The sequence below is a fragment of the Pantherophis guttatus genome, chromosome 7, assembly GCF_059756535.1.
Source record: "Pantherophis guttatus breed Tessera chromosome 7, ASM5975653v1, whole genome shotgun sequence".
In the NCBI taxonomy this organism is placed as follows: Eukaryota; Metazoa; Chordata; class Lepidosauria; order Squamata; family Colubridae; genus Pantherophis; species Pantherophis guttatus.
In genome coordinates this window covers 3,549,243-3,563,356 of record NC_142069.1, presented here as the reverse complement: position 1 = coordinate 3,563,356, position 14,114 = coordinate 3,549,243, and the positions used below count along the sequence as shown (strand labels likewise).

The window sequence follows — 14,114 nt, the reverse complement described above, 5'->3', positions numbered from 1 at the left end:
CTTTCCTTTGATCCCAGGCTACTGGGGAAGAACGTCAACATGAGTAGATCCTCAAGGTCTCCCGTTCACGGATACCTAGTCACAGGAAAGGATTCCTTGGTTTGACTTGGAGCAAGGCCAGGAAGTCTTCCCATCATGGATCCATTTATGGTCCTCCACGGGGGGAAAACATACTCAACGGAGAAGTTCCCTGCTTTGTATCCAGAAGATGCCAACATCTTTTGGAAGAGAGGAGTCCAGAAAGAGTGATTGACAGTTTCTCTGTGTATATTTTAAGCAACCTGGTCCCCCCAAAATCGGGAGAAACTCAGTAGCACCTTATCTGACTACCTTTGATTCCAGCATAAGTGAAATTGATGCCTTGCAAGAAAATTAATAGCTGAAAAAGAGGGGGCCACCAGACTTTTTCTGATGGTTTGCTCCACAGACTAACTCTTTGGGGTTTCTCCTCCAGTAAATTTTTCAGCCAATCCTTAGGAGAAGTTTGGCTTTGGCTAGTCTAGAGAAAAGAAGAACTAGGGGGGACATCATAACTGTCTTCCAATATTTGAGGGGCTGCCCCAAAGAAGAGGGAGTCAAGCTATTCTCCAAAGCACCTGAAGGCAGGACAAGAAGCAACGGATGGAAACTAATCAAGGAGAGAAGCAACCTGGAATTAAGGAGAAACTTCCTAACAGTGAGGACAACTAACCAGTGGAACTGCTTGCCACCAGAAGTTGTGGGTGCTTCACCCCTGGAGGCTTTTACGAAGAGAGTGGACAGTCCCTTGTCTGAAATGGTACGGAGTCTCCTGCTTGAACAGGGGGCTGGACTAAAAGACCTCCATAGTCCCTTCCAGCTCTATTCTGATCGAGAAGCAAGAGGAGAAACCTCACCCAAAGCCAGATGGCGATGGTGGGAGAACGTTCTAGAGTGACGGTGTCATAATGGGGAATTTCATCCCTGGAGGTCTCCGTGCTCGGATGGTCAGGGCCCATCCTCCCATCTCTAAAGGTGCCCCTCCAGATGGAGAAAAGGAGTCGGAAACCAATCCGTTATCCCCCGGTCAGCAAAAGGCTTTCGTTTTGGAGAGAGGTAGGTGGCCCAAAGGGAAGCCTCCCGCCTCAGTTTCTCCCATTGGATCCCGGCCTTCAAGAAGGAGGCAGCAGACACCTCTTAGATCTCCACGTCCAGGAGAAAGTTTAGAGGCCTAGGTTGGTTGGACAGGTTTGAGGAAAAACAAGAGAACTGAACAGTGAGTACCAGTAATACCACTTTACAAGGCCTTGGGAAGGCCACACTTGGAATATTGCATCCAGCTTTGGACGTCACGATGTAAAAAAAGATGTGGAGACTCTGGAAAGAGTGCAGAGAAGAGCAACAAAGATGATTAGGGGACTGGAGGCTAAAACATACGAAGAACGGTTGCAGGAACTGGGTATGTCTAGTTTAATGAAAAGAAGGACTAGGGGAGACATGATAGCAGTCTTGCAATATCTCGGGGGCTGCCACAGAGAGGAAGGGGTCAAGCTATTCTCCAAAGCACCTGAAGGCAGGACAAGAAGCAATGGGTGGAAACTAATCAAGGAGAGAAGCAACTTAGAATTAAGGAGAAATTTCCTGACAATTAGAATGTCAAGTATTTGCAAGCCATTGGCACATGTGTCATATAGACACCAGTGGAGGCAGAGAGTGTCTCTCCACCCCTATGTGGAAAGGAGGGGCTTAGGGCCTGAGTATAAAACCCACTCCAACCTTTTTCCACCTTGCTCTCTCCATCTCTCTCTTTTATTTTATTTTATTTTATTTTATTTTTATTTATATGCCGCCCTTCTCCGGAGACTCAGGGCGGCTTACAAGGCGTTAAGCAAGAGCCTTCATACTTTCATATATTTTTACAAAGTCAGCTTATTGCCCCCACAACTGGGTCCTCAATTTACCTACCTTAGAAAGGATGGAAGGCTGAGTCAACCTTGAGCCTGGCGAGATTCGAACTTGCAGTAATTGCAGGCAGCTGGAAGCTAAATACTACCTTTAACAGTAGCATTAGTCTGCTGCGCCACTCAGGCTCTTTTCATGTTTGTTCCTCATGAGACTTGATCTCTGTTGTACATAGTTAATATGATTTATCATATGAATAAATACGTTGAAGACATTTATTCATGCATCTGCCTCTGAACTCTTCTATGCTCCTGGCTGTTTCTACGAGCCCAATTCCACATAGAACAATTAATCAGTGGAACAGCTGGCCACCAGAAGTTGTGGGCAGTCCAACACGAGATTCTTAAGAAGAGATTGGACAGCCATTTGTCTGAAATAGTATAGAGCCTCCTGCCTGAGCAGGGGGTTGGACTAGAGGACCTCCAGAGCCCCTTCCAACTCTGTTATTCTGTTTCCACGAAGGAAATGCAGTCAACCATTGCACCTAAGGTGCATTGAATTTCTGCTAAGGTAGAGTAGACAGTACCAGTTCAAAACTGGTCAACTCTTTTTATACTTGGCCTCGTATACTTATTGAGTTATTGTCCGAGTGAAATTTAGTGGTGAGGGGTAGGGAAATGTATGTTGCCCACAGTTCCTCGAAGAAGGAATACTTTTATCCTGGATAATTGTTCACCATTGGGATTCTTCAGCTCCTGGTTTTCTCCAGAGGTTTACCTATAAATTGAAGATGGTTAGGACAGCAGGGCCTAGTGCCAGGTTTCTAAATCTTGGCAACTTTCAGATGGGTGGACTTCAGTTCCCAGAATTCCCCAGCCAGCATGGTTTAAAATAGGTGGACTGCAACTCCCAGAATTCCCTAGCCAGCATGCTTTAGGATGATAGACTTCAACTCCCAGAATTCCCTAGCTATCAATCTTTAGGATGGCGGGGGAATTTGGGAGCCTGGATAGTTCTGCAGACCAAGCACTGTAATTTAACACCAGCTGTCTGCAATTACTGCAGAGTTCGAATCTCGCCAAGGCTCAAGGTTGACCCAGCCTTCCATCCTTTCTAAGTAGGTAAATTGAGGACCCAGTTTGTGGGGGCAATAAGCTGACTTTGAATAAATATACAAAAGGATGAAGGCTATTGCTTAACGCACTGTAAGCCGCCCTGAGTCTCCGGAGAAGGGCGGCATATAAATCAAATTTAAAAAAAATAAAAATCTCCATGTTCAGAATCCTGGAAGTCCACCCATCTTAAAGTTGTCAAGATCGGGAAAGACTCCCCTACTGGTCACAGAAATTGGGTTATCTTAGGGCTCAAGCTCCACGTTCACCTCCAACCAACGAAGCCAGGCAGATACCTTCACGTGGGATTGTTTGAAGAAGTCCCATGAACTTTCCACCAAGACCATTCAGCCAAGACGGGGTCCTTTCTTCCATGGGTTCCTTCTTCCCAACCCTCACCTGCCATTGGTGTGTCTACCTGACCACCAATGGCTGCCCCCCCCCAGGGGGGAGGACAAGTGACCTCATGGGTGCCCTAACATCCCCAAGGTTAACTGGTTGCAGAACCTGCTGTATGTCCCCCGGATCATGACTTGTGCCCAAACCTTGTGCTGATCCCCCACCCCCCCCCCACCCCCCACTAAGAGGGCTGATTGTGTCCCATCTCCAGGAAGAGGCATCGCTCCAGCGAAGGCAGCGTCTGGCCAAGCAGGGCCTGATGGGCAAAACCATCTCCTCCTACTCCCAGCTGTTCGAGAGGTAAAAATGGACACCCCCGCCCCTCCCTAAAAGATGGAGGAGGGAATGGTTTGCGCCAAAGAAGGGAGGGGGGAAGAAATCAGGAAGCAAAATACATGGGCTTACTACCAGTGGTGGGATTCAGATAATTTAACAACCGGTTCTCTGCCCTAATGACCGGCTGGGTGGGTGTGGCCATGGTGGGCATGGCCAGGAGGTGTGACAGGCGGCACTTGGCCACCTGCACCCCCTGGGAGCAAAAACGGGCCACACACCCCGTGCCCAGTTTTGGACCTAGGAGGCCTCCCTGCACTTACCTGGGAGCCAAAATGGGGCATGTGGGGACTCCTGGAAGGGGCGGGGAGGAGAGGGATGGAGCCAGCCAGCCATTTAACTACCGATTCACCCAAACCGGCTGAATCCCATCACTGTTTATTACTCTGAATGTTAATTATCGCTGTTAGGAGAAATTTCCTGACAGTGAGAACAATTAACCAGTGGAACGACTTGCCTCCAGAAATTGTGGGTGCTTCATCACTGGAGGAGGCTTTAAGAGGAGATTGGATAGCCATTTGTCTGAAATGGGTCTAGGGTCTCCTCCTTGAGCAGGGGGTTGGACTTGCTGGAAGTAAAAATCAGGTGTGGTTCCAAACTGGAAGAAAGGCGCTGAAATAAAATGGTGGCAAGCTGCATTTTGGAACGGAGGGAGGTCTCCAAAATGTTTATTTGGTAACCAGAAACTACAGCGACAGCAGCCTGCTTCCGGGGTGGCTGACAAAACGGGGTTGAGAGTCGGTGCGCTTTCATACATTGTTTGGGGCTCTGTGATCGAGATGCCTGTTCCTGTGCAATAATTCCTCCTTTGAATATTTTCATGGCTGTTGCCAGATTCTTATGGGGTCATATAGGGGGGGGTCATGGCTGGCTCTACAGGCAAAAGGGGGAAATGCAAATCCTGGATGTTTTGTTTGTCTGGGCTAATCTTGTCAGTTTCGGCTCCTTGCCTGTAAACTGCTTATTGTGAGTTTCTGGCTGCCCTTTGTTTATGACTCGAGTGGCCTGGCTGTACAAAGCATCCATTCACCAAGCGCAGCCTCTTCCGGCTTCTGCTTGTGGCTGTTTTCCTACAGCAGGAAGACCAGGTTTGCTTTCTGCCTTTAAAACGATGTTTCTCGTCTTCTCCTTTAGGGGAAATATTCGATCCGGCCTCTTTTTAATATTAAGAATAAAGAAAATTTTATTCTGGGGGAGGGGAAGGGAGGGGCTTTGTAGTCTGTAGGAGACTAGAAGACCTCCAAGGTCCTTCCCGATTCTTATTATTTTGGAGAGCAGGCAGTTCAGCATAAAAGAGCACCCACCCGCCCGTCCCCCGACTGCTGCCAAGGACATCTGTAACTCCAGCAGGGGGCGTCTTGGGTGCATGTGTGAACACGTCAAAATCTGTCAGATGGCGACGGTGACACCACAGTTGACATCTTGTGGATTTTGACACCTGCCCTCCCCACCAGCAAATTCCCTCCCCTTCACCCAACACTTTGCAAGCAACCAGCTCTTTTTTTCCCCACTTACAACTCCGTCACCGTCAATTCCACAAACTCCTATATCATCTGTCTCTGTGTGTGTGTGTGTCTGTCTGTCTGTCTCTCTCTCTCTCTCTCTCCATGTGTGTGTGAGTGTCTCTCTCTGTGTGTCTGTCTGCCTGTCTCTCTCTCTCTCTGTGTCTGTCTCTCTGTGTGTGTGGCTTTCTGTCTCTGTCTGTCTGTCTGTCTCTGTCTCCATGTGTGTGTCTCTCTGTCTCTGTGTGTCTCTGTCTCTCTCTGTCTCTTTCTCTCTGTGGGTGTCTGTCTGTCTGTCTCTGTCTCTTTCTCTCTGTGTGTGTGTGTGTCTGTCTGTCTCTGTCTTTGTCTCTGTCTCTCTGTCTCTTTCTCTGTGTGTGTCTGTCTGTCTCTGTCTTTGTCTGTCTGTCTCCGTGTGTGTGTCTCTCTCTCGCTTTGTCTGTCTCTCTCTCTGTCTGTGTGTGTGTGTGTGTCTGTCTTTCTCTCTCTCCATGTGTGTGTCTCTCTGTGTCTCTGTCTGTGTGTGTGAATGTCTCTCTGTGTCTCTCACTTGCTCGCTGTCTGTCTCTCTCTGTGTCTGTGTCTGTGTGTGTGTGTGTCTCTCTCTGTGTCTCTGTCTCTCTCTGTGTGTGTCTGTGTCTGTCTCTCTGTCTCTGTGTGTGTGTGTGTGTGTGTGTGTGTGTGTCTGTCTCTCTCTCTGTGTGTGTGTGTCTCTGTCTGTCTGTCTGTCTCTCCCCATGTGTGTCTCTGTGTCTCTCTCTCTCTGTCTCTGGCTGTGTGTGTCTATCTATCTCTGTCTCTATCTTTCAGTCTGTGTGTGTGTCTCGGTCTCTCTCTCTCTGTCTCTGTCTCTCTCTGTCTGTGTGTCTCTGTCTCTCTCCCCACCTTCTCATTTTTTCAAATGCTATAAAAACAGTTTTTGATTTTCCAAGTCCTGGGTTTGAGGATGGTGTTAGATCTGCTCACATGGTTATTATTGCCATGTGGATGGGGGGGGGGGGTGTATTTCTTTTCTTTTCTTTTTTTAACCCTCAATGACCAGGGCAGGAGGGTGGAAGATCAAGCTTAAGAAATATTACAGATGCAACTAAAAAAAAGAATATATATTTTTTCTAACAAAACAAAAGGCTGGATTTTGTCCGGTCTTTTTGCATTGGGAAAAACTCACGGATGCTTGCTTGCTTCTTGTCCGTTTCTTTTGGTTTGTTTGATAAATACCCCACCTTTATTTTTATAAACAAGGAGGTGAACATTCCTAATCCTCCTCCCTCCTCCTATTTTACTTGCAACAACAACTCCATGAGGTGGTTTGGGCTGAGAGGGGGAATCTTAGCCACTTTCAGACTTCTGGACTTCAACTCCCAGAATTCCCCAGCCGGCCATGCTACGTGAGGAATTCTGGGAGTTGAAGTCCACACACGCATTTCAGGTTGCCATAGCTGAAAAAAATACAGATTTAAGAATATCCAACTCTCGGCCGTTTTAAGATGCGTGGACTACAACTCCCAGAATTCCTGGGAGCTGGAAGCCCACACATTTTAAGATTTAGGAAGACGATGACAGCAGAACCTTCTGGCTATTAACAGAACGACAAAACGTGGTGCCCCCACACAACCCAGTGAGCTAAAACGGTGGGACTCAGCAGCGCCATGCAACACAACAGGCTAGGAGTATTTGGTCCTTAACCAGGGTCCTTGGCGCTTGCTCGCAGGTCCTCACAAATCCCAAAAGTGGCTTAAGACAAACCAGGGTTAGGCAGGGTGGCGAATGCAACCTCGACTGGAATCAATCCACCCCATGTCACTACCCTCCATTTTTGAACAATCCATTCTATTCTATTCTATTCTTCATTTCAAATTCTATTCTATTCTATTCTATTCTATTCTATTCTATTCTATTCTATTCTATTCTATTCTATTCTATTCTATTCTATTCTATTCCATTCCATTCCATTCCATTCCATTCCATTCCATTCCATTCCATTCCATTCCATTCTCTTGTTCTGTTCTGTTCTATTCTATTCTATTCTTCATTTCAAATTCTATTCTATTCTATTCTATTCTATTCTATTCTATTCTATTCCATTCCATTCCATTCCATTCCATTCTATATTCTATTCTATTCTATATATTCTATTCTATTCTATTCTATTCTATATTCTATTCTATTCTATTCTATTCTATTCTATTCCATTCCATTCCATTCCATTCTATATTCTATTCTATTCTACTCTACTCTATTCTTCATTCCAAATTCTATTCTATTCTACTCTACTCTACTCTCCTCCTCTGGATTTGAGACATAGCAGAAACTCCCAGCCGCACCTGCCTTTTGCCTTTGGGAACCGCAGACTTCCTCCAGGCACGCCGGTTTCCCAGGTGTGAGCACAGGTGCGCTCGGCCTGCACAAGCCTGTCACACCGCTGGAGCCTGAGCAGGCTGCAACATTGCTTTTTTTTAAAAAAAAATCTTCCCACAATATCATCGATGATGCCTGTTTTCAGAGCACGGGGATCTAATGGGTTTAATTTGGGGTGGTAGAATCTGGACCACAGGTGGTCCTCGACTTATGACCACAGTTCAGCACAAGTATTTCTGTTGCTAAGCAAGGCAATTAAGTGAATCCATTCTCTCGTTCTGTTCTGTTCTGTTCTGTTCTGTTCTGTTCTACTATTCTATTCTATTCTATTCTATTCTTCTATTCTCTTCTATTATATATTCTCTATTATATTATATATTCTCAATATATTCTCTATTTCTATTCTATTACTATTATTCTATTCTATTCATCATCTCTCATTCTAGTCTAGGTCTTATTTTGGGGGTAGGTCCTATTTTCGGGAAAACACAGTAGATCTAGATAGATAGATAGATAGATGGATGGATGGATGGATGGATGGATGGATGGATGGATAGAGATGATGGATAGATGATAGATAGATGATAGATAGATAGATAGATAGATAGATAGATAGATAGATAGATAGATAGATAGATGAGAGATAAGATGAGAGAGAGAGGGATGGATGGATGGATGGATGGATAGAGATGATGGATAGATGATAGATAGATGATAGATAGATAGATAGATAGATAGATAGATAGATAGATAGATAGATAGATGAGAGATAAGATGAGAGACAGAGGGATGGATGGATAGATGGATGGATGGTGGCAGGCTCCACCAGAAGGAAAAGCCATTTAGAAATAAAATTTGCACAACCAGAAAACGAAAAAAGCGAGCTCAGAGCTGCAAGAATGAGGTGGACTCCGTAGAACCAACGGTCACTCTTTCCGATCCATTCCAGGGATGCCCTCCGCGTTTCAGGCCTCACCAGCATGCATAGGCAGTTTTTGGAGCCCCCGTCTTTCACCTCCATGGGGTCCTTCAGACGCGGCACGAGCACCAGTACCTCCATCCTACCCACCACCCCTGACCCCAGGTGAGTAGAGACGTGACTCCTTCCGGGGACCTTCTCCAGAACCTCCAGTTTTTCTGATTAGACTTCCCCGACCTAGAGCCCTAAAGATACCTCAAGACTACAAGGCCTATGATCCCCAGTCAAGGAATGCATGCCCCCATCGCTCTTATCAGGGAGACAGACAGCCCAGCCTGACAACCTACCATGCAACAGATTAAGAGCATCCATGACTTTGCAAACTAGAAATTGGTGAGCCTGCAAAACCTTGGCACCATCCAAGTGGCAAGAGTAGATCATCTCCACGGCCCGTGGCTGATGTGTCAGGGCCTGTGATCAGACCTCCTGAACCTGGAGCCCTACAGTACAATGCACTACAAGACCCATGATCCCCAAGCAAGGAATGACCCCATCTCTCTTATCAGGAAGACATCATGCCCAGGAAGGCCTCCCAAATGCGCAGAGAACTGGTGGAGCCCACATGATGTGGGGGTCATAGCTTAGCGTTCGTTGGGCATTGACCTCCTCCTCACCCTTTCCTTCCCTCAACAGCAAGGAATCAGGTCAACCAGCCAAAAAGTCCCTCACCGATTCAGGAGCACCCCTTTCTCCCAGCACATCTGCCAGCCGCACCTCCAGGTCCGTCCCCACGCCTGTGGCGGAAGGCGCTGATGAGAAAAGCCGACAAGGTAAGCGCCAATTCAAAGCTTTGAATAAATAGGCATCAGGAAGGAGGGAGGGAGGGAAGAAAGGAAAAAGAAGGAAGGAAGGAAGGAAGGAAGGAAGGAAGGAAGGAAGGAAGGACAGAAGAAAAAAAGAGGGAAGGAAGGAAGAAAAAGGGAAGGAAGGAAGGAAGAAAAAGAGGAAAGAGAAGGAAGGGAAGGGAGAGAAAGAAAGAAGGCAGGAAGAAAAAGGAAAGGAGGGAGGGAAGGAAGAAAGGAAAGAAGGAGGGAGGGGAGGAAGGAAGAAAGAGGGAGGGAAGGAAGGAAGGCAGGAAGAAAAAGGGAAGAAGGAGGGAAGGAAGGAAGAAAAAGGAAAGGAGGGAGGGGAGGAAGGAAGGAAGAAAAAGGAAAGGGAGGGAAGGAAGGAAGGCAGGAAGAAAAAGAAAGAAGGAGGGAGGGGAGGAAGGGAGGAAGAAAAAGGGAAGGAAGGAAGAAAAAGGAAAGGAAAAGAGGAAAGGAGGAGAGGAAGGAAGAAAAAGGAAAGAAGGAAGAAAGAGGAAAGAGAAGGGAGGGAAGGAAGGAAGCAAGGAAAAAAGGAAGGAAAAGGAAAAAAAAGGAAAGGGAAGGAAGGAGAGAGAAAAATGAAAAGAAAGTCACATCATGGTCACTTTCTCCAAACAGACCCTTGATTCCCTTGTTCTCTTTCACAGAGGCCGACCGTCCCGCGGACAGCAAGGAAAAGAAGACCCCCAAGCACAAAACCCCCTCCCCACACGTCCCTCCCATGGTCACCGTCCGTCCAGGATCCAACACCAAGCCAGTCCTTCCTCCTATCCCATCCGGTCGCAAGAAGCCCAAAGCGGCCCCCGCAGAGAGCTACGCCTCGGTCGTGTGGCTGAAGCCGTAGCCTTGGGACACCGGTGCCCATCTCCCCCCCAGCAACGCCTTTGACTCCCGAGTAGCACTTATGGGCCCCGACTCATAAGATGGAAAACCCGCTTGGACCAGCCGACCCGGCATAAGAAAATATCTCATGGTTTTTAAAAGACTTGTTTGGTGACACAATGTAAATTCCGCATTTATTTCTGGTGGCTCCCTGGTGTTCTTTGCGAGTTTATATATATAAATATATATATATATATATATATAGCTCTTGGACCACCTGACAGATTTTTCTTGGGTAAAAAGGAGAGATTTAGCAGATTATAATGTTATTTAGAACAATATTTCTATTTTCCCCTGCCATAATGTAAGAAACCTGTTGGTCCATATATCAAATGAGTGCCTTACTGTACAATTTCAAACATTCCTCATCTATTTAGCTCCTTTTAAATAAAGATTTATTTTCCTGTGTGATGTTGGGGTCGGTTTTTTTTTTTTAATTTCAATCAGGGGCCAACATTGTTCTGTCCACTGAATGAATGAATGAATGAATGAATGAATGAATGAATGAATGAATGAATATAGATAGATAGATAGATGGATAGATAGATAGATAGATAGATAGATAGATAGATAGATAGATATTCATTCATTCATTCATTCATTCATTCATTCAGTGGACAGAACAATGTTGGCCCCTGATTGAATATTTTTATATATATAAAAATGTGTGTATGTGTGTTTGTTCCAGCATAACTCTGGAACGCCTTGAGCAATTTCAACCAAACATGGTACACAGATGACTTACTCTCTGGAAAGAAATACTATGGGGCTAAGACACCCCAACACCCCTTGCGGTGTGTATTCTGTTAAGATACAGCCTGTTGTGCCTTAACATGGCTTCTACTGGACTGCCTTAAAATGGCTTCTACTGTACAGCAGTAGAGTTGCCATGGTAACGGCTTCACAGTACTCCACAAGGGGGCTCTCTCTGGTAAGAGGGAAAATCCAACATTAGAAATTACGTTTGGCCCGGATATTTTCCACAAGGCTTTGATGAGCAATAAAACATTACTGCAACTCGGCCTGCCTGCACCACTACGAGACCAACACAACGTACTTCACACAGATTACATACGAGAAAAGAACAACAACGTCAAGACGGACGAGATGCCACTTCTAAATCAAGATCAGAAAAAAACATACCAAATGATCATGGATCAGCTAGCTTCTGGGGGCACAGGGAAAAAACATTTTTAACTAATTTCATTCTCGCTGAAATCAGGGCTCAGGGTGAAGTTGCTCTTCCTGTCCAATAAAGGATTGGGATAAATAAATACTCGGGCAATGCCGGGTTATCAGCTAGTTTCATATAAAAATAAACTAAACCGAGCATTAAGGAATTCTGGGAGTTGAAGTCCACAGAGGGAAAAAAATAGATCAGGAAATCTGTATTTCACAAACATTCTTTATTGAATAAATTCTATTTTCAGCCAGGATCCACACAGGGTATTTTTTTTTAAGAGACACCCATACTACAATCTCTCTACGCCTTGCAAAAGTTTCTCTTTTCAAACCTAAGAGCTTCAAGGGATGAATTAAAACTTATCTTCTTGCTCAAAACATCAGCTGTATACTCAATGAAGTTTATGGCGAAAGAATCCTATCCAAACCTGACTCCCAGTGTGTGTGTGCGAGGATGAGGTATCGTGTCGACAGAAAATACCAGAATTACCATTAAATATGAGAATGATTGTGTTCACGAGACGAACCAGATTTTTGATGTTCACGATGAAATGGGTTTCCGGGCTTATTTTTCCTGCAAAAAACAGATTACGTCCACGTTGGTTGACTAGCTAATACAATGTGGGTTTATTTGTAGAGGAGCCAAAACACCGTTCAAGAACGCCTCTCTTCAGTGTTGGCTTCAAGCAACGGAGGAAGAAAGGAACAAAACCACTTGCACACTTTGCAGCTGCTAAACCAAGCCTGCATTTGACCAACTAACTTAGATAGGAAACCATCTTTGGCCAACAAAGAAGAGGTCTTGCAAAACCCACAACAGGCTTAACCGAGTTACGTCAATTAACCTCTTTTCTGGCTTGGCACCAAGTGTTCAACTCAAAAGCTGGCTTTTCACAAAACCGCCACGCACCAGCGGAAAGAAACAAACCAGGTTTAAGAGGAACCTAGTTTATCTGGCTGGGTGCTCGCTTGCAGTCATTCTATCTTTTAAGGGAGCGCTTTGAACCCCCAACCGTGTTCGCATGCATGCTTGTGCATGTCTTCCTAGATTAAAGGGTCCCACAAAGATGTGAACAATTCCAGGGCATCGCAATTTAACACAACCCTATTCAGCTACATTGAAGATGGGGAAATTCCCCCAAAACGATAAGAACGAAAATTGTGTTTTTTTAAAAAATTCAAGCTTGCCTGATTCTCAGCGACTAGACAAAGCCGGGCAGGTTTTTTTGGCAAGGTTTTTTTTGAACTGGTTTGCCATTGCCTCCTTCCCAGGGCTCAGAAAAAGTGTGTGGCTCAGTTTTTAAGGCTTTGTGCCTAAAACAGGACTAGAACTCACAGTCTCCTGATTTCTGGTGCCTTAACCACTTCACCAAAGTAACCAGATGAGATGCATTTATGGATAAAAGAAAGAAAGAAAATACTTCTCCATTATTTATGTTCCTCAACCTAGCAACTTTAAGATGCGTGGACTTCAACTCCCAGAATTCCCCAGTATGGGGAATTCTGGGAGTTGAAGTCCACGCATCTTAAAAGTTGTTGAGGAACACGGATTCATAGCACCAAGGAAAGCAACTCTACTTGCTTGTCAACGCAGATTATAAATATAAATATGCATATACATTGCACAAAAAAAAATCCCTCAAAATCTACAGATGTTTAAAGGAGGCGATTGCACAGTACGAAATTAGCTTTCTTTAACTCGTGGTCCTCCCAACAGGAAGGGGAGCAGATATGGGTGGATATGTATGGTCAGATGGAGACCTGGTTTGGAGAAGACCTTGTGGCAGACAAGAAGGCTCCCCAAATAGACCAGGAACCCTTGCAGAGTTCCCATTTTAAATCAATTCAGAAACCAGTTTCCCAGTTGGTTCATAGTGGTGACGCTTATTCCATCGTTCCTGGCCAGCATCTCCATTCAGACTCTCACAAAGAACAGGAGAAGATCTGAAGTAATTCTGGAACAATCTCGAATCTCATCAGCGTCTCTCAACCTCAACAGCTTTTCAGAAGTTGTGTGGACTTCAACTCCCAGACTTTCTCGTGAGTTGTCTACAAGTCTACAAGTCTTCTTGAAGTTGCTGAGGTTGAAGAAGACTGCTCTGGATTGTCCCAAAGAAACCTGAGAGATAGTCATCCTGATTGGCCAAGATTTTGCCGCTCAAGAAAGTTGGATCGTCTTCCTTGTCCTTCTCACCAATAGGCCCATTTTTATCTAGGGACACTTAGGTATTCTAGACCACGGATGTCCAACCTTGGCCACTTTTAAGACCTGTAGACTTCCCAGAATTCCACAACCAGCCATGCTGGCTATGGAATTCTGGGAGTTGGAAGTCCACAGGTCTTAAAAGTGACCAAGATTGGACATCTCTGTTTTAGATGAAGGTCATGAGATTTGGTTTCTTCATGTGTATCGGGGCGGAAGATCTGGCCTACCTTCTATCCACACATTAACAGACACAGAGAGAGCTACTGCTTAGTCAATCTGATTTCTGAGGAACCAATTTTGGATGATTGTTGGGCCAAGATGACATATGGATGGTCAACCCTCCCGCTCCAACCGAAAAGTAACTTGATAGCTGCCCACATCTTCTTAAGCCCTGCCCAAGGACACCCAGTTCTCACTGGCATGGCTCTTCTGTCCCCAACGGGCCACAAGCTTTTGCAGATGTTCTTCAACCATGACCTGGATCACTCTTCACTG

General features: G+C 45.4%; 1 protein-coding gene across 1 annotated transcript in view; it reads left to right on the top strand.

Annotated features, from left to right (window-relative positions):
• LRGUK (leucine rich repeats and guanylate kinase domain containing) overlaps nucleotides 1-10,351 on the top strand; it is a 39,202-nt gene extending 28,851 nt beyond the window's left edge. Inside the window, exons 17-20 of the mRNA XM_060687049.2 lie at nucleotides 3,583-3,671; nucleotides 8,514-8,648; nucleotides 9,177-9,313; nucleotides 9,997-10,351. Of these exons, the coding sequence (XP_060543032.2) occupies nucleotides 3,583-3,671; nucleotides 8,514-8,648; nucleotides 9,177-9,313; nucleotides 9,997-10,193 (558 nt within the window). The 3' untranslated portion in view covers nucleotides 10,194-10,351. The remainder of the gene's footprint in view (nucleotides 1-3,582; nucleotides 3,672-8,513; nucleotides 8,649-9,176; nucleotides 9,314-9,996) is intronic.
• The last annotated feature ends 3,763 nt before the right edge of the window (nucleotides 10,352-14,114 follow it).